This window comes from Aquarana catesbeiana, linkage group LG01 (assembly GCF_042186555.1).
Source record: "Aquarana catesbeiana isolate 2022-GZ linkage group LG01, ASM4218655v1, whole genome shotgun sequence".
In the NCBI taxonomy this organism is placed as follows: domain Eukaryota; kingdom Metazoa; phylum Chordata; class Amphibia; order Anura; family Ranidae; genus Aquarana; species Aquarana catesbeiana.
The window spans coordinates 766,923,197-766,946,567 of NC_133324.1; the positions used below are offsets into that span (position 1 = coordinate 766,923,197).

General features: G+C 39.5%; 1 protein-coding gene across 3 annotated transcripts in view; it reads right to left on the reverse strand.

Moving 5' to 3' along the window:
• Positions 1-23,371, reverse strand: part of PALLD (palladin, cytoskeletal associated protein) — a 486,054-nt gene that overhangs the window by 51,086 nt on the left and 411,597 nt on the right. For all 3 annotated transcript variants that reach the window (XM_073606212.1, XM_073606220.1, XM_073606231.1), the window contains 3 exons: positions 21,153-21,288; positions 20,859-20,960; positions 14,522-14,737 (listed from right to left, as the gene is read on the reverse strand). In XM_073606212.1, coding sequence (XP_073462313.1) covers positions 14,522-14,737; positions 20,859-20,960; positions 21,153-21,288 — 454 coding nt within the window. The remainder of the gene's footprint in view (positions 1-14,521; positions 14,738-20,858; positions 20,961-21,152; positions 21,289-23,371) is intronic.

Sequence of the window (23,371 nt, forward strand, 5' to 3'; positions counted from 1 at the left end):
ATATGGTTACTGCCAGTAGCTATAATGTATTCTGCCAGCCGGGACAGCTCTGAGATTACCCGTGGTGGAAGGAAAGAAAATTATATCATCTATGGCTAGCATTAAAAGACTACAAAAAATGCTTGAAGCTATATTGCAGATGAACTGTTTGGATTCGTATGTTCAAGACTCGCTTGTATTAGGTGTAATTTTGCAAGCTAATAAAAATAGATTTAAACTGAAAACAAAAATTAATGCAGCAATCACACCTACAGACTGGTAAGCTTTAAAATGTAGTAGAGCCTCAATTCTTTATAATTATTCATTCTGGTTGGTTATAATGTAAGTCATGATATATGTCCAGAAACCTAAAAGCAACAAAGCTTTTAGTCTGCTCATGATGTAAATGAGATAGAACTGGTAAATGATTGGGACTCCTGCACTATCAACACAGGTTGCATTTACAGGCTGATGTACAAAAATGGAAAAAATGTACTTTGAAAAACAAAAACAGAACTATGATTGTTCATTATTTATTTTGTATAATAATGTAACCAGAAGCAGTAAAGCAGAAACTTACAGATAATAAATAACCAATTGTGTCACATATCTGGAAATGAGTTCACTAATAATACTTTTGGCTACACTGGCACTTTTGACAGATGTCAGCACTGACATCCTGCCAGACTGAATCTGAACATACAAATGTTTTAGAGATGATTTAAGATCCTGCTGATTAAACATTACGCACTCTATGGTTCAGCCAGACTGATCAGACCGCCATTCCAGGGTATTATACAATGAGATGTTCTGCAACCATTTGGGTATTTACAAATGCAAAAAGCAATAGGCTTAACACAGTGGTCTATAGAATTTTTCTTTTTTTTTTTGGGTGAGCCAAGATAGTTTTGTTGTCAAAGAATTTTATTAATTTTCAGCAGGGGAAATAAAGTTGGTACAGTAACACATGAGAGTCGTCTTACAAGATGTAAGTGAGATATTGAACATTTGAACATACACTTACTTACCTACTTCTTAGGTGTAAAGGAACCTAGCATTACCAAATTAGGGCTTGTTTTCTATAAAGGTGCTAGCGCATTTTCAAAATGCTGTAAAAGATCAACTAGCATACACTGGTGTTGCAGGTAGGTAAAAAGCGTTTAACCAAATTGTAGAGTAAAGCGGAGAGACAAAGTCGCAATTAGAATACTGATGCTTGGTAACGTACCATGTGGATAAAGGAAAAGTGAAAAATAGAAGAATGAAAAAAAGGAAACAGATTGGGGTTTGAGTTTGTCCAACGTCTGAAGCCGTTACCTATTGATTTAGTGGTAACATTATAAACTCATAGCCTGAAAGACAGACAGAGAGGAAGTAAAGAACAAGTGTAGATGGAAAGAAGACTCACAGAGTGGTAGTGTAGTTTCCGTGCAGGATATGTTTCCATTGTGTAAGGAGGAGAAAAAAACAGATAAACAGATTCTCATTTACCAAGGCAATAATAAGGATTTGTCGAAAAATGTTTACATCTGTCTAGAGGGTCAGTAAGGGGGGCGAGCTATAACTCATGGGAGTTAGAGATGGAAATGGAAAGTCAGTCCATCGAGTCTTCGGCGGGTGTTGTAAGATTATCAAACAGGCCTCATTTGTAGAGGTTTTGCTGAGAGTGACCTGAGTGGCCATCGTTTGCTTTTTCACGATTTCTGGGGAGAGCGGGAGGCCAAACGCCTGCAGGATGCATCTTTATGTGGTGTCTGATCCAGCAAACCCAGGTCTTGTAGGGCAGTATGCAGTTCAGCAGGTGTACAACAAATGTACTTGATTTCCCGGTGGGTAAAGCGTACTGAGAAGGGGAACCCCCAATGGTATGTGATCTGGTTGCTTTGAAGAATATGGAGGTGGGGCTTAAGAGCACGTCTCTTTGAGACTATCAGTGGGGAAAGGTCTGCAAATAACTGGTATGTGTGGCCTTGGAAGGATAGGGATTCTTTGCCCTTGGCTGCTGCAAGTAGCTGCTCCTTCGTACTGTAATAATGAAACTTGGCTATAATGTCCCGAGGTGGACCATTAGCTTGGTTGCAGTTCCTGAAACAGGGCCAGCATTGTGGCTTGTAGATCAAGCACTGTTTCGGGGATCCCCCTGATACATAGATTAGAGCACATGTCCCTGTTCTCCTGGTCTTCTAATCGTGACTGTAGCACTAGGTTCTCTTCCTTGAGATTCTTCATTTCAGCAGTATAGTCCTGTGTGTGATTTTCCAGCTCATCCACCCTCCCTACCAGCTCTGCTGTTCTGTGTCCCAGCTCCCTAATCTCCCTAATCTCACAGTTCAAACTGTTTAAACATGCCTATCTGTGTTTCTGAGGTGCCGGCATCTGAGTCAGATTCACCGTTCTCCTCCTGCAGGGGCTGAGCGTGGCACTGGGTCTTTGCTGAGCGTGGCGTGTTGTGCTGTGAGGAGGTAGTTGGCGCTATTTTGCCTGACAAGCGGGCCAGAGTGTCCCTGATGTTTCCGGGCTTTAGTTTCGTTTTGGAACCCCCTGAGGACCATGGCAGTGTGAACAGCGGGTTCTCAGAGGTAGCGGACGTCGGCAGGTGCCGTTCTGGGAGCCTAAGCTGTGCTGTGTCTCCCGGTGTGGTTCTCACTGAAGCGGAGCTCTAAATTGGCATTACCGCTTGGGTTCCGCTTGAGTCCGCGCATGCGCCCCCGTGATCTATAGAATTTATCTGACCTTGTCTCCACACTTGGAACCCACTACTAAATAGGTACTAAGAAGCTGTCATAGTTCCAACAGCTGCTTGGCTGCTTTGGGCACAATGGATCACCAGCTCTCAACCCCCCTTTAAATAAACTATGTTAAGATACGTTGTACAGTGGGGACAGAAAGTATTCAGACCCCCTTAAATTTTTCGCTCTTTGTTATATTGCAGCCATTTGCCAAAATCATTTAAGTTCATTTTTTTCCTCATTAATGTACACACAGTACCCCTTATTGACGGAAAAACAGAATTGTTGACATTTTTGCAGAATTATTAAAAAAGAAAAACTGAGATATAACATGGTAATAGGTATTCAGACCCTTTGCTGTGACACTCATATATTTAACTTAGGTGCTGTCCATTTCTTCTGATCATCCTTGAGATGGTTCTACACCTTCATTTGAGTCCAGCTGTGTTTGATTATACTGATTGGACTTGATTAGGAAAGCCACACACCTGTCTATATAAGACCTTACAGCTCACAGTGCATGTCAGAGCAAATGAGAATCATGAGGTCAAAGGAACTGCCTGAAGAGCTCAGAGACAGAAGTGTGGCAAGGCACAAATCTGGCCATGGTTACAAAAAAATTCTGCTGCACTTAAGGTTCCTAAGAGCACAGTGGCCTCCATAATCCTTAAATGGACGACGTTTGGGATGACCAGAACACTTCCTAGAGCTGGCCATCTGGCCAAACTGAGCTATCGGGGGAGAAGAGCCTTGGTGAGAGAGGTAAAGAAGAACCCAAAAATCACTGTGGTTGAGCTCCAGAGATGCAGTCGGGAGATGGGAGAAAGTTGTAGAAAGTCAACCATCACTGCAGCCCTCCACCAGTCGAGGCTTTATGGCAGAGTGGCCCGACGGAAGCCTCTCCGGAAGCTGCATGGAGTTTGCTAAAAAAAACACCTGAAGGACTCCAAGATGATGAGAAATAAGATTCTCTGGTCTGATGAGACCAAGATAGAACTTTTTGGCCTTAATTCTAAGCGGTATGTGTGGAGAAAACCAGGCACTGCTCATCACCTGTCCAATACAGTCCCAACAGGGAAGCATGGTGGTGGTAGCATCATGCTGTGGGGGTGTTTTTCAGCTGCAGGGACAGGGCAACTGGTTGGAATTGAGGGAAAGATGAATACGGCCAAGTTCAGGGATATCCTGGACGAAAACCTTCTCCAGAGTGCTCAGGACCTCAGACTGGGCCAAAGGTTTACCTTCCAACAAGGCAATGACCCTAAGCACACAGCTAAAATAACAAAGGAGTGGCTTCACAACAACTCCGTGACTGTTCTTGAATGGCCCAGCCAGAGCCCTGACTTAAACCCGATTGAGCATCTCTGGAGAGACCTAAAAATGGCTGTCCACCAACGTTTACCATCCAACCTGACAGAACTGGAGAGGATCTGCAAGGAGGAATGGTAGAGGATCCCCAAATCCAGGTGTAAAAAACTTGTTGCATTTTTCCCAAAAAGACTCATGGCTGTATTAGATCAAAAGGGTGCTTCTTTTAAATACTGAGCAAAGGGTCTGAATACTTTACTCAGGACCATGTGATATTTCAGTTTTTCTTTTTTAATAAATCTGCAAAAATGTCAACAATTCTGTGTTTTCTGTCAATATGGGGTGCTGTGTGTACATTAATGAGGAAAAAAATGAACTTAAATGATTTTAGCAAATGGCTGCAATATAACAAAGAGTGAAAAATTTAAGGGGGTCTGAATACTTTACGTCCCCACTGTACATATGATGCAGTTTGTTTGTGAGTTTAAAAGAAAATCTCTTTGATCGGATCATTACCGACCTTGTAAATGCTTAAATACCTAGGATATTATCCTTCAGTTAATTTTACCATCTAATGACCTAATGGAATGGTTGTATTTAAAGATCATTCTACCTTTTGAACTCATCAACACAGGCATCATTTAAAAAGCTCCACCCTTTCTGCCACATGAATATCTTTTCTGAATATCTTTGCAAACACTCAAACCAGGGATTGCATTTGTTGGCAAGATGCTATCTGCATTCACATCCACCATTTGATTATACAGTCCAACCAATAAGAGATTCAAGAGTTTGTTGCCTGAATCCTACATCTCTTCTTGACAGCCCTTGCAGTTGCTTTGCTTACCCACAAATATCCAGAATTAATCGAAAAACAAGATGAAGGAAAAAAAAAAGTGCATTGTGTAAATGTTTTATCTTTACTCTGACCGCTCTAAACGAATTGCCAGCCCTTGGTAGTAATATAAGCCTTTATTATTCTTTAAACTATTTCTACAGCTATTTTAAACCATGCAAAGGCATGTTCAAAGCCTGCCTGAATGCTTACAGTTTACCCAGGAATGCTTAGCATATTGTCTAATAAACAGGTTGGCTAGGATACCGTTGCTATGTCTGTTAAGTGTACTGGAGCTGCAGTCTTCCAGCACTAATAATTTTCTCTGGGATTAGAAATACCCCTTTGTGATATTTATTGATCTCAAGTTTCTGAAGTGCAATGAGTAAAGAAGAAAGGTCCCATTCAGAGCAAGTGAAAATTCTGCGAACAATAAATAAAGGGTGTATTTTTCTTCCACACCACCTACTGAAATCCTTTTCTGAGATGGAACATTAAACATTTATTGAGGAGAACGGCCAATATATCACATCCTTCCAAACACAACAAGACTTGCAAATTAGAAAATGAATCTTATAAAAATATAATTAAAGTGAAAAGTTATTGACAACTGCAAAATACTTTTTTAATTATTTCACTGTACTATATAAAGTCGGGTTTATATTCTAGTTGTCAATAAGCCAGTAAACACATTTACCATTTAATTGTTCATTAGAGACTTAATTATAGTACTTAAAAATAGTGACTCGGTATGTATCCTACAGGAAAACCTCAAATAAATTCTATTTTGAAAGTGACTTAATACATTTACCACAGTTTTTCCCTTAGCTGGTTAATACTAAACAATACTTCTTTTTCTTTTTCATGTCAGTTTAAATGTGCCAATGTTTATAGGACTAATCCCAGAATAAAACAGCACACCACTTATCTGGAGAAACTCCAAAAAACAACACCTTAGACAAACCCTTTCCCCTTGGACATCTAATACCAGCTTTTTCCTGTTGGGCATCTAAGGCCCAACCCTTTTCCATTAGATGCCTAAAAATATAGACTCCTAAAAAACAACTCTTCCTAGATACTTTAAGCGGAACTAAACCCTCCTACCTTTTCAGTCAAGGAAGTTGCCATTTTAGCTTCTGTTTGATCTTCAAATGCCATGGTGCTGCACATGTGATCAGTTATGACACCACCAATTTGATGGCTTGTCAGTTTTGTTGAGAGAACAAGCAAATGTGACAATTAGCATTCCCAGCATGCCTTGAATGTAACTGTTTTTTGAAACCGTTAAATCCATGGGTTTAGTTCTTCTTTAAACTGAACACTCTTTTATCGGACATGTAAAAAACAGCCCCTTTTCTCTTAGACACCCAGATCCCAAACTCTTTTCAGGACACCTGTAAAGACTAGCCCTTTTCCATGAAACACCTAAAAACCTAAAACCTCTTCCCTCAGACATACATATAAAAACAGCTCTTTCACATAGACACTTAAAGCCTGGCCCTTTTCCATTAGACACTAGAAAACTTGCCCTTTTCCAACAGCCCTTTTCTTTTCATTAGTTATTGGAGCTGGCTACAAAATTACCAGCTTCAGTAAGTACTCATGTTTTTAAATACAGTCATTTAGTGATCATGTGACACCAGAGATTTGTATCTGTGTAGACAGGTATTGTAGTCAGATAGTGGCAACTTTGGATTTATTAAAAGCCAATTGGCAACTTACATGAGTAGTAAGAAAGTAGGCATATCTGTATATCTGGGGCAGATGTAAAGAGGTGGCCCGAGGTCATCAGGAGAAGGTCCTGAGAGGCTCGAAGCTCCGCAGCCTGGCGTGCCTGTGGCGAGACTGAGGATCGTGGCCAGAAGCAGCGGTAACCAACGTGGAACATGGAAGGAGCCGGAGCAGAAGTGACGTCAGCGGGAGACCAGAGTTGACCTGGGGACATCTCTATACATCTGCCCCAGATATACAGATATGCCTACTTGCTTTCTACCCTTGTAAGTTGTCAACTGGCTTTTAATAAATCCATTCGGTTTTAACCTGCTACACTTTGTCACCCCCCCCCCCCCCCCCACGTGTGTACCTTTTTGTTTTCTTACAGAGTTATTGCTTCAATCTATGGGAAGCTGCCACTAATGTTGCTTATGTTTACACAAACTTTTATATGAACATTTTGGATTCATTGTATATGGACTTTTTTAATGGATTTTGTTTAGCGTCCATTAGAGCATATCCACCTTTTCAGTGCCATTCATTTTATTCTTTACAATTCAGTTATCACCAGACAAAATAGTAACCTGTATAGCTGCTTCAGAATAATCTACAGTATGTTACAAAATCTCTTGGTCCTTATTAGCCAAAAAGTTCACTTTTTAGAAACTAGGTATTGTCACCCACATCATTCAATCAAAACTTGTTACTTCAAGAACTCATTTGAAAATTCCACAAACACCTGATTTGCATCTGTGACGAAGATATGTATTTCTTCCACATGCACCAACTGTTAAACGCCTACAAGTACTTTTGTATTCCTGTTTCAAACAGATTATCTAGTTGTCATGTATTGGAGTCCTTTGTGACTCTTGGAAACAATAGAACCAGAAATTGACATACAAATGGTCTCTTAAGTGACTATTTTATAGAAAACATGGGAATCCCATGTGTTCACAATTTCCTCCTGAATGATTTCCTGTTGCAGTAATTCATTACAATGGCCTCTTCCCAGGCAAGAAATTTGAAACAGAACATAAGAACATAGTTCAGCCTGCTTCCACTATGCCATGCTAATTGTGCAATAACAAGGGACAGTATGGTCGTTCACTGGCATCGACACTGTCATAAATTTTCAGAAAAATCAGAAATATTAATTAATGTAGTATTTAAAGTGATACTAAACCCTCCTTTTTCTTTATGTTTTTTTGTTTCTTATTAATAAAATTAACTAATAAGCCTAACCTGATTGAAAGCTCTGCCTTTATTGTAGTTTTTTGTTGATTGTGAAGCATTTCCACCCATCTTCTATCATAAGGTGCCACAATCCTGCACTGCTCCGATGAGGGCACCAGGAGTGTGTGCTCCATAGCTTAGGAGTATATTCTCATTTGCTAACGCTGCCTGCCTGCACATACAAACATCCCATCATCTGAAGACACCACAGCTTCACCGCTACTTTGTCTCCCCACATAACATCATTGGCACAGACTCCAGCTACAGCAACAGAAGCACCACCTCAGTTTTGCCTCCCTTGTACACTGATTGACAACAGCTCCGCCTCTACATCAAGTCCTTCTAAGGCTGGCGTGTGTTGTTTGGGAGGTGGTGCAGCAGAGAGGTGCCTTCTTCAGCTGACAAGGTGTGTAATTGTCTCATATCAGTTTGTGTTTACAAGTGAAGGGGAACACATGAGCATTATCGCAAAGCCTGCTGGGTCATGTAGTCCTGAAAGCTGGGTCATGTAATACGCAAATGGAGTGCACTCACTGGCTGGAAGTTATTTTAATCAAGTGCAAGAATCGCAGAGGATGTAACCCATAAGACATAGAAATAGGCACATTAAAAAATTCATGGATTTTTGCTTATTGTATTTAATGGTGCTAATTAATGTAAATGTATGAAGCTTTAGAGCCACTTTAATATTAATGTTGTGATGTAAAATATTAATGTTGATACAACTGAAGCCTTAAATAGGATTTCTCTTCATTTTTTGTGTGGTAACCAAGAAAGAAAGGGAAAGTGAATCTCCACAATAGGGTGAAAGCAATAAAAACCTGTTGGAGATTCTACCCTTTTCAAAAACTAGAACATTTTTCCAATGGCAGACTGGATGACACATCTGTAGCCTGTATTGCTAGTATTTTTGGTTCATTTCTCTCCGGGGTTTCTTTCTGAATGAAGTTTGCAAGGGTGAACTTAGAGGTTCTCTGGTTTAATCCCTTAATTCAAAAATTATTTAATACAGTCAAAATTAACTCTATTGCGTGCGTGTTTGTAGGGGTTTGCTAGAAACATAACCTTGTTTTGGGGGCAATAAATGATGTGAATGATTATTTTTGCATGGCAAACCTCTAAAAAATGTGCTGCTATATAAATAAGTAAATGGTGCATCACATCTTGTGACAATTTTTTTCCAAGAAATCCTATAAGGTTTCAGGTTATTTAACTTACTATACAATCTGTATGATAGCAAATCTCAATGGACACTTAGGCCTTAGTCTTTGATAACAGTTTCACATCTGGCAAACAGACTACATACATCAATCTTGCCTATATCAGATATAAGAACACGTTATGACAGTCTTGTTATATGAATATCCTATACATTTTCTCAACTCCTCATTTTTGACACCTTCAAATCATAAACAGACATATATGGCACAATCTTGATAAGATGCAGCTGTAGCTGAAGATTTTTCTTTAAATTCAAATTTACTGTGTGACAAAGATAAAGGAGTTTGTGGGGGGAAATCAGTCAAATGAGACAAAGTAAACTATCAGACTAAGGACTCAAACCAAACCACACTGTATGCAAAAGGTATAAATAATAATACTGGGTAAACACAAACACCATCATACTTTATATATAACAGATGCTAAGCCTTACCCACCTTTTAAACTGCTGCATAGTAAAAAAAAAGGCAGCGGAGAGGTACATTCAGTTTTTTGCAGCGCTGTTTATATATTTACACATCTCAGATCAAAACAAAATATACACAGCCAATCAGAGTGACTTTGTACCTTGTGATCACTGTGAACCAATCACAGCCAATGCAAAGTGTGTACACACTGCGCAATCGCAACACAGGAAGGGGAGAGCTGAATGTTTATGAACACAATCTACTGTTTGCAGTAGATTGAAGGTGAAGGTGGGGAGGAGGGTAAAGATTCACTGGTAATGTTTTTTTTTGAGGGGGTGTTTAACCCCTTTATGCCGATGTAACACATATATGCATCCTCACTGAACTGGACTTTTTTTCAGTGGGGCTGCATATTTGCATATCTGTCTTTGTGCTAGGAGCTGTGAAGCCCACCCCTGTGTTTTCTCTCTGTGAATGGCGTGGAGAGATACAGTGGATATAAAAAGTCTACACACCCCTGTTAACATGTCAGGTTTCTGTGATGTAAATAATTGAGACAAAGATAAATCATTTCAGAACTTTTTCCACTTTTAATGTGACCTATAATCTGTACAACTCAATTGAAAAACAAACTGAAATATTTTAGAGGGGGGAAGTAAAAATAAAAAACTAAAATATTGTGGTTGCATAAGTGTGCACACCACCTTCTTATAACTGGGGATGTAGCTGCGTTCAGAATTAAGCAATCACATTCAAACGCATTTTAAATAGGAGTCAGTACACACCAGCCATCATTTAAAGTGCCTCTGAATAACCCCACATAAAGTTCAGCTGTTCTAGTAGGTCTTTCTTGACATTGTTAAAAGGTATCAGTCAGGAGAAGGGTACAAAAGAACTTCCAAGGCATTAGATATACCATGGAACACAGTAAAGACAGTCATCATCAAGTGGAGAAAATATGGCACAACAATGACATTACCAAGAACTGTACGTCCCAAAATTGATGAAAAGATGAGAAGAAAACTGGTCAGGGAGGCTGCTAAGAGGCCTACAGCAACATTAAAGGAGCTGCAGGAATATCTGGCAAGTACTGGCTGTGTGGTACATGTGACAACAATCTCCTGTGTTCTTCATATGTCTGGGCTATGGGGTAGAGTGGCAAGACGGAAGTCTTTTCTTACAAAGAAAAACATCAAAGCCCGGCTAAATTTTGCAAAAACACACCTGAAGTCTCCCAAAAGCATGTGGGAAAATGTGTTAAGGTCTAAGGAAACCAAGGTTGAACTTTTTGGCCATAATTCCAAAAGATATGTTTGGCGCAAAAACAAAACTGCACATCACCAAAAGAACACCATACCCACCGTGAAGCATGGTGGTGGCAGCATCATGCTTTGGGGCTGTTTTTCTTCAGCTGGAACATGGGCCTCAGGCCCCTTTCACACTGGGGAGGTAGGGGGCGTCGGCGGTAAAACAGCGCTATTTTTAGCGCTGTTTTACCGCGGTATTCGGCCGCTAGCGGTGCGGTTTTAACCCCCCGCTGGCGGCCGAAAAAGGGTTAAAACCCCTCGTATAGCCACGCTGTCCCATTGATTTCAATGGGCAGGAGCGGTTTAGGAGCGGTGAATACACCGCTCCTTCACCGCTCCAAAGATGCGGCTGACAGGAGATTTTTTCTTCTCCTGCCAGCGCACCGCTTCAGTGTGAAAGCCCTCGGGCTTTCACACTGACCAAACAGCGGAGGCTGTTTAGGGGCGGTTTGCAGGCGCTATTTTCAGCGCAATAACGCCTGCAAACCGCCCCAGTGTGAAAGGGGCCTTAGTCACGGTAGAGGGAATTATGAACAGTTCCAAATACCAGTCAATATTGGCACAAAACCTTCAGGCTTTTGCTAGAAAGCTGAACATGAAGAGGAACTTCATCTTTCAGCATGATAACAACCCAAAGCATACAACCAAATCAACAAAGGAATGGCTTCACCAGAAGAAGATTAAAGTTTTGGAATGGCCCAGGCAGAGCCCAGACCTGAATACGATTGAAAATCTGTGGGGTGATCTGAAGAGGGCTGTGCACAGGAGATGCCCTCGCAATCTGACAGATTTGGAGTGTTTTTGCAAAGAAGAGTGGGCAAATATTGCCAAGTCAAGATATGCCATGCTGACAGACTTATACCCAAAAAGACTAATGCCCCGTACACACGGTCGGATTTTCCGATGGAAAATGTCCGATCGGAGCGTGTTGTCGGAATTTCCGACCGTGTGTGGGCTCCATCGGACATTTTCCATCGGATTTTCCGACACACAAAGTTGGAGAGCAGGAGATAAAATTTTCCGACAACACAAATCCGACGGACAAAGTGCCACGCATGCTCAGAATAAATAAAGAGATGAAAGCTATTGGCCACTGCCCCGTTTATAGTCCCGACGTACGTGTTTTACGTCACCGCGTTCAGAACGATCAGATTTTCCGACAACTTTGTGTGACCGTGTGTATGCAAGACAAGTTTGAGCCAACATCCGTCGGAAAAAATCCTAGGATTTTGTTGTCGGAATGTCCGAACAAAGTCCGACCGTGTGTACGCCCTATAAGTGCTGTAATAAAATCAAAAGGTGCTTCAATAAAGTATTAGTTTAAGGCTCGGTTCACACATGGGCGGCACGACTTGCAGGTCGCCTCAGCGAGGCGACCTGCAAACGACTGCCGGGGCGACTTGCGAGACGACTTCTGCATAGAAGTCTATGCAAGTCGCCCCAAGTCGCCCCCAAAGTAATACAGGAACCTTTTTCTAAGTCGGAGCGACTTGCGTCGCTCCGATTAGAACGGTTCCATAGCACAGAACGGGAGGCGACTTGTCAGGCGACTAGGTCGCCTGACAAGTCGCCCCAGTGTGAACCGAGCCTAAGAGTGTGCACACTTATTATTTTAGTTTTTTATTTTTACTTCCCGCCACCTAAAAATTTCAGTTTGTTGTTCAACTGAGTTGCACAGTTTATAGGTCACATTAAAGGTGGAAAAAGTTCTTTATCTTTGTCTCATTTTTTTACATCACAGAAACCTGACATTTTAACAGGGGTGTGTAGACTTTTTATATCCACTTTACCATGTATCTCTCTCTTTCCTTGCAGAAAGAAAAAAAAAGGGTGTTAAAAAAAATTAAATAAATAAATAATAGTAAAGAATAAAATAAAAAATTGCTAGATCAAGGTTTGATCTAGGTCAGTGCCAGGGTTAGTGTCTGGGTCAAGTAAGGGTCAAAGGTCAAGGTAAGTATGTTTTGGTTAGGAATTTTTTTAAAAAAGCATTTTTTAAATTAATATCAGTGTCAGTTAGTATCAAAATGCAAAGCAAAATGTGCACTATTGTTTTTGGGCTGTACTACAGGTACATACAACAACCAACATACACATGTGGTATGGCTGTGATCATCCAGAGCAGGAGAATTTATTTTGGGTTGTTCTTTGGTGGTAGGTTATGGTAGTAACAAGAAATATACAGATACATTTCAAAAAATGTTTTTTTTTTTACTATTTTGGGCCAGTTTTCCTATGATATTAAAAAAATTAATCAGGAGATATCCATTACCATTTACCACCAAATGAAAGTCCAATTTGTCCTAAAAAAACAAGGTATGATTCACCTGGATACAGAAAGTTCTGATGATATGTACGGTTTTAATAACACATGTAAAATTAGCAAAATTGTGCTTAGGCATTTAAATGTTTTACCCTTAGGAGTGAAGGGGTTAAATTTCCACTGGCCACTAATGATTGATGGAGTTGTTTTATTATAAGGTTCAACCACTTGATGCCCACTAACAGTACATTTATTGCTAGCAGGCGCTAACAGCCAGGCATGGTAATGTACTGGTACATCGCAATCCACTTCCTGGTTTTCAAGAGTGTGGACACGCGCCCCCTGCTGATCTGTGCTGTGATTGGACTCAGCACAGTATGAGTTTGTCAGCAGGTTACAGCCAATGATTATGGCTGTGGCCAATCACAACACAGAGTTCTGTGTTTACAAACACACAGAACAGCGATCTGGCTGTTTCTTCTACCTGAAATCAACTCTGAGTTCAGGGAGAAAAAATAACCAGATCTTGTGAGTAAAAGCAGCACACATACACTTGTTAGGCACACAGTTAACCCCTTGATTGCCCTTCTGATCACCCCTGTCACTCATCAGTGCCATTAGTACAGTGTACAGTATTATCACTGATCATGTATTAGTGTCACTAGTGACGTCAGTGTCAGTTAGTGTCCCTCCCAGCCAGTGTCAGTTAGTGCCAGATCACAGTGAGGATACAAAATAAGGTAGTACTGAGTATTACCAGGGAGGCGGACTTTTTAGGCTAAGAAACAGTGGAGAAGATATAGCAGTATAAAAAATATAAATTTGAGCCGTGTCCTGAGGAAGCCTAACGGCGAAACGTGTAGACATACAAGGGCTCACTGCACAATAATCATAGATGCTTTATGTTACAACTGTCATTTTGTTTTTTAGATATTTGTATTTTTCAATAAATTTATATTTTTTATACTGCTATATCTTCTCCACTGTTTCTTAGCCTAAAAAGTCCACCTCCCTGGTAATACTCAGTACTACCTTATTTTGTATCCTCAATGTTTTATGGACGTGGCTTATCTCTGGTGCACTTTCCTCCCCTTGTTTTGTGCCAGATCACAGTCTCACTGTAGGTCATTGACCACTGCTATTACTAGTATAGCATCTATAGCTGCGTAAATTCCAGTATATATCCATAGTTTGTAGTTCACACAAACTGATTAATAAACACTTGTTTTTTGTTTTTTTACCAAAATCATATCGCAGAATACATTTTTGCCTAAATTTATGAAAACATTTGATTTTATTGGATATGTTTTATAACAGAAGGTAGAAAATATTTTTTTCCTTTTTCGGTCTTTTTTCATTTATATAATAATATAAAAAAAAATACCCAGTGGTGATTAAATACCACCAAAAGAAAGTTGAAAGTGCTTACAAAGTCACATTGAGTTTTCAATTGTATCAATATTTTTTGCACAATTTTTATCTTCTCATACTTTTGTTACTACAATAATAGAAGAAAACTTTCCTACCTTTGGCTTTGGATTGCCAGTCACCATGCATGTAAAAGTTGCTGGCATTCCTTCAAAGATCTTGAAGTGGCGCAGTTTTGTTTCAAATTGAGGAGGGGTGCCATTGGATTCATCCCCATGTTCTACTTCATCATCCGATTCTTCCACAGGAGAACGTTCCAGGCGATACTCAATTTCACCGATAAGCCTCTGCTCAAAGCTGGAAACTTTGTACTCCTATCAGATTAAAATGTCAACATGTCAAAATGTCAAAAAATTTACTTCTCTTTGAAAACACTCCTGAGTCATTTAAATTCTGCAACCACATGTTTTCAGGGGAAAAAAAAATCACTTCAGTCCTTATTTATTACATCCCAGATTACACACTACAAAACATCACACAAATTGCTTCATATAAGTTACACATCTCATAAAGAAAACTTGATTTTTTTTTTTAGACAGCAACCTTGGAAATTAAAAGAGAAGTATGGTTTTCTTTTTTTTTTCGATTTATACTTACCTAGGTGGATGAAGCATGGCTCCGATGCTGCATCTGACTCTGCACTGAAAACCGAGCGATCAAACACTGCTGATCTTTCGGTTTTTACAGCTTCGTGAGCAGAGAGCTGCAGTCACAGCTCTCTGCTCTTCTCCCTCCTCACTCATTGGAGAACTGAGCTGGGGAAGGGGTAGAGCGGGCTGCCTCAGCCTCTCAGCGGCTCGCTGAGACATTATCAGTCCAGGCATCTGGCGGAACCAGACTCCCAGAGTCAGGATCATGTGGTGCCTGGACTGATATCTGTGACGTCAGCAGAGAGCGAACTTCAGCCCGCTCTCTGCTGAAAACGAGATACAGGAGTGCAAAACAAATTGCACTCCTGTGATCCATAGGAGAAGCCCAACCAAAGGAGCTTTGGTTGGACTTCTCCTTAAAGTAAAACAATTGAATAAACTGTAATTGCTAAAAGAATGACACCTCTGCTAAATTCATAAATCCCACCCATTTTACTTTAAAGTACTGTATATCTAAATCTATTTTTTTGTTTTAGATAGATTGGGGGAGGGTTAGAAGAACCTCTGTCAGATATTATTGTTAATGTGGCCAAAGACTGAAAGTGAAGCAAAATAGGACACAGACAAAAGTAAATAAATAAAATAATAATAAATAAATAAATAAATAAAATAAAATCTTACATTTCCTACTTTATCCAAAAGAAAACAAAGTTTTTGCCTTAGATTTTTGTTTTAATACAACTTTCCAATATTTCCTGTATTCAGACTGAGCGATGCTTGAAGGCCACAAAAGACCGAAACAACAAACTCTTTCCAGTCATTCTGCAGTATTCAAACTCCCTCTTTCAGAGCCACACCAGCCATTTGCCTATTAACAGGGAATTCTAGTACACAAGCAGGGAGTTATTTGCTAAAGGCAAATCGCTTATTAATTATTTGAGAAAATTTGCTCCAGAGTTTAGTTAATAAGGTGAAGCTCTGCTAAATTCCATCATCCCATCATGTGCAAAGCAAAAATTCTGTTTTTTTTCTTTTTCTTTCACACGAGTGGGTAAAATTTCACTCTGGTAAATTCACTTGCCAAGAACATCCTATTTGCCTTTAGTAAATGGACCCCATAGTCTCAATTTTGGATTAAAAATCAGAGGTGCTATCTAAGACATTCTCCCATGTCTCTTTAGGTAACTAGAAAAACAAAAGATCATTTGGTAGGCCTCAATGTTCACAAGCACAAAAACTACAATTCTAAATGTCTCAAAGGAAATGGAAAAGGGAAAATATTAGTCAGCAAGCCCTTAACCATGTGTATTATTTGGCCTGTAAATGTTAAAGGGGGAGAATGACTATGGTTGTGCTATCTGTTGCCCCATGAGACAGAAGCTGTCTATGAACCAAATACTTTTCTTTGTAATAACTTGATCTGTATATATTGAATTCAACTCCAGGGACCAGTAATATGTGTTTATTTTAAGCCATGTTTCTGATTTTTCCAAGCATCAAGCACTCAGCAGACTTTTTTGTTACTGCATTTCTTTAGGTAAGGAATGAGCAAACAGACCTCTGCTGAGGGTCACATAACGACTAGAATAATAAAGACGCCCGCAAACTGTTTTCCACACAAAAATACTGCATGTTATTTAATCTACACATGTATAATTAAACTTCAGAGGATATTGTTAACCTCGCAATCTATCTTTTATTTTCCTGCTTGTCATATATGGATAAATAAACAAAACACTAGTGGTTCTACAGTATTAGTGCCAATACTTAAGTGTCTGTCACTAAGGATTAGCTATAAAAACACTTAAAAAATAATTTAAAGGATTTGTTTGATAAGGTAGAGTGAGAATGCCCTGTGAGAATGATGATTTAACCATTTTGGTATTTTTCACATCTACGGGGTCCCCTCTTTACTAGGAAAGGTTTGTCAGATGCCTTTGTGCTAGGTAAAACAAGACATTCTTGGTTACTGCATTCTTGAACTCAACACTAGACGTTTGATCCATGTTAGTTCATTTGGACCATCAGGGTGAATAACCTTTTGTATAAAATCAACAAAAATAACAGCATTGGAGGAAAAGTCAAACATCAACCTAAACTGGTCTTGTAAATGTGATATAATACAAGGAACACTACATGTGCCTTTTGGTAAAGTTAACAATCAGTACTGCTTTGCCTGTTTTTTTTCTAATATAATTTTTTGGGCCTATTACTAGACTACAGTACTAGATTTGTTAGCTAGATCGTCGGGGGGAAGGGGACAGGATTATAAATGAAACCCTAGAAGAACTTTAAAGTTTCACCCAAAATTAGCTTGTCCCCCCCCCCCCCCCTCCAGTGCCACATTTGGCATCTTTCAGGGGGGAACAGGGACCAGTTTTTGACAGGTCTCCCTTCCCCACTTTCGGAGATGGCACTTTCCCTCAGAAGTTTGGCCCCCTCCTCCTTCCTCCGCCGTCGGACCAATTAGAAAGCGCAGCACGCTTCGCGCAGTAGGGAACTGCCTGTGAAGCCGAAAGGCTTCACTGTCGGTTTCCCCTAGTGGAGATGGTGGTGGCAGCACCCGACAGCCGATCCAAAGATCGACTGGGGTGCCAACATCGTGGGCTCCTTGGACAGGTAAGTGTCCATATATTAAAAGTAAGCAGCTACAGTATTTGTAGCTGCTGATTTTAATTTTTTTTCCCAGGCTGGAACACCTCTTTAACTTACATTTTGGAATGAGAAAGTTATAAACATTTTATTCATCATCCTATTGTTAACTGGAACAACTGTTCAAAATAACCTGTTCAATTTAACAATACATTAAATGATGCCCTAAATCCTGGATTAAAGAGACAAGTTACGTCTATGTACCAGGATATGGCAATTCTATTTCTACACTCATTATTAGCAGCGTTTTCTGCTTCCGTGCCTTCTCCTTCCATGACCAGAAAAGTTTAAGGTATATAAAAATCATCAACCCAAGATAATTAAACATGTGGAGTTGATTCACTAAAGGCAAATAAACTGTGCACTTTGCACAGAGCAGTTGCACTCTGCAATTGTAGTTGCTCCAAAGCTTAGTAAATAGGGGGAAGCTTCATTTTGACAGGAATATCCAATCATGTGCAAGGAAAATAAACAAGGGTATATGCTGAAACGCATCAGCTGTTTTTAATCTTGACCTCTATGTAGCAAATAAAGATTTTCATGGGATTCTGGAGTTGCCGGATACATCTTTCTTGGAGCAAGGAAAATAAAATAAACAACATTTTTGCTTGCACATGATTGGATGATGGAAGGCAGCAGAGCTCCTGGTCATTTAATAAGCTCTGGAGGAAGTACACAGTCTGATTGCCTTTAGTAAATCAACCCCATGGCATTTGAAAGAACCTAGTGCCTAGATTTAGTATAAATAATATTATATATAGTATATACTGTTCTTTGGTGCACATACCATATATGCATATATATGTTTATTCATCAAGCTCATTCTGGAAACATATACAGTATTAATGTTTTGTTACTTATACAGTAGATGGTAGGTTTGGGAAGCAAAATAATGGAGCAATAGCTTCTCCTACAGAAAGAAATATATAGGGATTTTTCATTTCAGTTCATGAACATTGGTACAATGCAACATCAAACAAACCTTTATACATATACCTACCTAAATATAGTACAAAACTACAAACATAGAATTGGAGTCATATAAATAGCTGGTGTTATTTATATGTGTTGAACACTGGTGTGTCCCATATTTATGCAGGACGTATACCCATTTCCTATATGGAAGGGGCATTTTATACGAGTGGAATTCTGGTGAAGATTGTTTAGAAGTAATTAGTGAAATTAAACAACACAGTCATTTCATGCAATTATGTTATGCATACTCTGGAGATGGAGACTTTACTCAGGTACATAACATCCTAACTTATTTTCTCTATAACTTGGCTAAAACCTTCTCTTCTCTTAATGGATGAGTACACATTGTACCGAGTGACAAAACACAAGGCAACAAGAAAAACACGTGTTTATAACAGATGTTAAATTGGGCAAACTGCAAAACCTGTAAGATGTTAGTTTTTAAGACTAATGATCAGTGTGGTGTAGACATGGAACACAGGTCAATAGTAACCTTCTGCATTTCAAGAGGATTCTCTACAGAAGCATCAACAGAGGCAACTTCCTGGAAAGGTAGAGAAGAAGGTGAAAGCTAAAGCAAGAAAAAAGTTACTGCCATGTGCTCTGATAACAATTCTCTTTCATAGAACTCGGGCTATAAACTCTGAGCCTGGAACTTTCTGTACAGAACAGTATTTAATTATTTAACTTATTATGAATGCTGTGATATCAGACAGTGATCAGACAGACACTAACTTCTATTAGTATATACACTCCCCCCCCCCCAAAAAAAAAGATGGCATTATTCCGTCTTGTATTATTTTCAGCACAAATTTATAAAGAAACTACCTTTAGGTTGTTACATTTATTTAGTGAATAATGATCAAGGGCTCTTTAAAGCCATATTAATGGAACCTTTTTATTAGCATATTTATAGTATGAATAAACATTAGCCCAATTAATTATATACATAGTTACAAAGGATTGTACAGTGTGGATAACATTATTTGTGGCATGAACAGCCAATTAAACTGGCTTCTAAAAGTAATTTAAAAAAAGGACGCAAACATACACTATGCCAACCACATACACAAACAGAATACAATACTGTGAGCCATTGGTTTATGTAGAACGTTTAATGTTCGTACACACCAACAGTTAGGCTCGGTTCGCATATTTGCAAAACTGATGCATTGTTAGGCACATCCGATTTGCATAACGTGAACCAGATTGGCTTTCAATGGAGCCGGTTCATACATGTGCAGATCAGCCGCAGTCCATTTTTGAAAAGAGTCCTGTGCGATTTTGGGGTCCGGTTTAGGTGCGAATTCGAGTAAAAATTTGAACTTGAACCGGTGAACAAAACCACACCGGACTCCGGACTGCAAACTGCAGCCGTACATGTGTGAACCCAGCCTAACATAAACATAGGAGCTTTGTATCTGATCTTCTGACAATCAGCCCAATTAAAGGCAGTATAAGGTCCTCTTGTCCCCTCGTTATCCTCTCTCTCTCTCTCTCTCTCTTAAGGAAGATGACAGGTCTATTCCACATGTGTGGATCTAATTTGCTTAACGAACAGATTTTTTAGATTTGGCCATATATGTGTATGTGCACACCCAAAGTCAAGCCATTCTGTTTTTATGCGTAGAGCCAGTTTAGCACGATATAGTTAGAGAACACTGACCCAGGATACATGCATGTATAAACTGCTGTGTCCAGGAAAAAGCAAGAATGCATGACAAGCTGAAAGGCCAGACCACTGTTTGACTGATTGGGTATGAGTACACGAAAAGCAGGAAGATAAACATACATTAACGCACAGCTGACTGCTATGGAATTCGTGTTATGGACAAAGCATTCATACTTCTGTCAATTACAATTAGTTAGCAAAAGAAACATTTAGAGTTATTTCCTGTAGAGAATGAATGTTTTTCTAAATAATATAATATGTTACTGTTTCCTCAATTGTGGGTAATGGCAGTTTCTTGATTCACTAAATGCCCTTCAATAGTTTACTTTTGATAAGCTGTTTGTTAATGATTATTGTGGCTCCATGGGCACATTCCACTGAAAAAAAAAGTTTTTTTTGGCAAGGAACATCAGCTCAATTGTGTGTATTAGGTGAAACATATAAAGCTATATATGGAGATACTGCATATTTCTCATTCTCTCAATCTGTGATCTCTCATTAATTTGAACTCTAAATATGTAGATGTAAGAAGACAGTCATATGTACCTGTGTATTTATATCATCTTCTGGTTCTTGCAAATTAAACACTGTTGCAGCATTGTCTGCACCCAGCAACCGCCGAGCCATTTTCTCTTCATACGTCAATTTCTAAGAATATAGGAGAGATACAATTATTTAATTTTTAGTCACTTATTACTTGCCTTTGTAAGTTTAGTGCCTGACATTATAAAAGAAATATAACTAATGTCTAACTTTAAAAAGAAAGTGAAAAGATAACTGACATTTTCTTTGTAACACAATATGAATAATAAGTGCTTAGTTTTGCAGTCAATATAATACCGGTTGACCGTTGTTCAGGAGCTCCTCTTTGAAACGCAGCTTCCTCTCTAGATCCTGTATCACTGCATCTTTTGTTCCTTGGATCTCTTCATCAGAGGCTATGCGGGCAGTCCGGCCTGTCTTCCTTGGGAAGCCACTACCAGAGGAAATATTGGTGGTAATTTACATTCATGTGAGGCCAACACAAATGACATTTCAAACCAGTTTTAACCCTACATAATGTCTTATTCTAGTATTACTTCTACATATAAAGTAACCCAACTGAAAGCAATAATTAAAGTATTATTAAAAAGTTTTTTTTTTCCATTTGTTACTTATCCCTTCTTGTCCTGCAGACTCAACAGGAGTTGTAAAGAAATAATCCACAGACTGTTGTCTTGGGAACAAGTGTCTTCATTGGAAGATTTGCTCTCTTTTTGTATTCTCGTGGCAACTCAAGTGAGATTTACTTTCACATTTATTCCCAGTGACATAAAGCATCAGTGCAGAGTGAATTTCCATTACGTTGACACATAGACAGCAGTGAAAATCCTGACAACAGGTTCTAACCTTACCTTATCCAAATTTGAAAAAAAAGTTTAACTTTAAATTATACTTTAAGGGTCCATGCACACCAGACTTCAAAAAAACGCTGTTTCTACAGGAGTTTTCAGCAGAAAAATGCTAAACCCCCCTAAAGGCCTGTACAAAATTGCTCTATATGCCCAGTGTGCATGGACCCTTAGCATCCAGTGATTTCTGTCATATTCCAATTCACCTCCATAGTTCATTGCTCATGGTTTTCTTCTAGTATACAGTCCACCCAGGTAGTGGTGTGAAATCTAGCAATAAAAAGGTTTCTACTTTCAAACAGAGGAGATGAATAGTGCTTGCCCTCACTCTACTTTCATCTCTTATTTCTCCCAGTCACCTGATCTGCGACTGGGTTAAGGTAGATCTGAGCCTGTTAAGAGTACTGGGGGCTACATAAGCCATAAATAAGAAGTAAATTCATGTGATCAGCCAGTAAAGAGTTCATTCACATACAATAAAAAGTACATTATTTAAATAATTTAGTTTAACATTTATACGCCTATGCATATTCAGAGGTCAGCTGTTGCTTTGCACAGATCACAGTCTTAATGTGGTGATGCAGGATGAGGGCTTTATTAAACAAATAATTCAAATTCCTATTGACCAACTCTTAGGTGCAGCACCTATATCAATCAGTCAGAATCCACCTTACTGATATTTTATGTAAAGTAAATTGAGATTTGTGCTGTTTATGTACCCTTAAATTACACCTAAAGTGGAACTTTATGTTAAAAAAATTAAAAATGGGCAAATTAAAGTTACACCACCCGGCTACACCTGCCTCCCAATGGGGGGGGGATTCCTTTTAGGATAAAGGTTTTACATAAATAAAAGCACCCCTGCCAAATGATTTGTCTCATCCTGGTAAACTGATACATTTGGAGGATAGCTTGTTCTTTTGAAAAAACAACTGTCTTAAAGGAGTTGCAAAGGCAGAAGTTTTTTTATCTTAATGCCTTCTATGCATTAAGATAAAAAACCTTTTGTGTGTAGCAGCCCCCCCAGCACCCCCTAATTACCTACCTGAGCCCCTTCTCTCTCCAGCGATGTCCACGATCCTCTTAGCCATCCAGGACACTCCTCCAGCAGCACCATTGGCTCCCACGCCTGTCAATCAAAGTCAGTCAGCCAATCAGAGGTGAGAGGGGTCGGGGCCAGGTCGGGGCTCCGTGTCTGAATGGATACACGGAGCTCTGACTTGGCTTGGGTGCCCCCTGTAGCAAGCTGCTGGCTGAGGAGCACTCAAAGGTGAAAGGGAGCAGCAAAGAGGGACCCGAGAAGAGGAGGATCTGGGCTGTTCTGTGCAAAACTGCACAGAGGAGGTAAGTATAACATTTTTGTTATTTATTTATTTATTTTTAAACGAGCCTTTAAGAGTTACTTCCGGGTATCGAGGCTCCAGTGCTGTGATTGGCCGGAGCTGCGATGCACGCGGGAGCCACCGGTAACAGCACACTCAAGCATGTGCATGTGCTGATGACGTCAGCACATGCAGATACAGGGGATATCTCCTAAACCGTGCAGGTTTAGGAGATATCCGGGGTAGCTACAGGTAAGCCTTATTATAGGCTTACCTGTAGCAAAAAGTGGATTGTAAGGGTTTACAACCACATTATTGGCTGGATCGCCATGTGAAAATAAAGGAA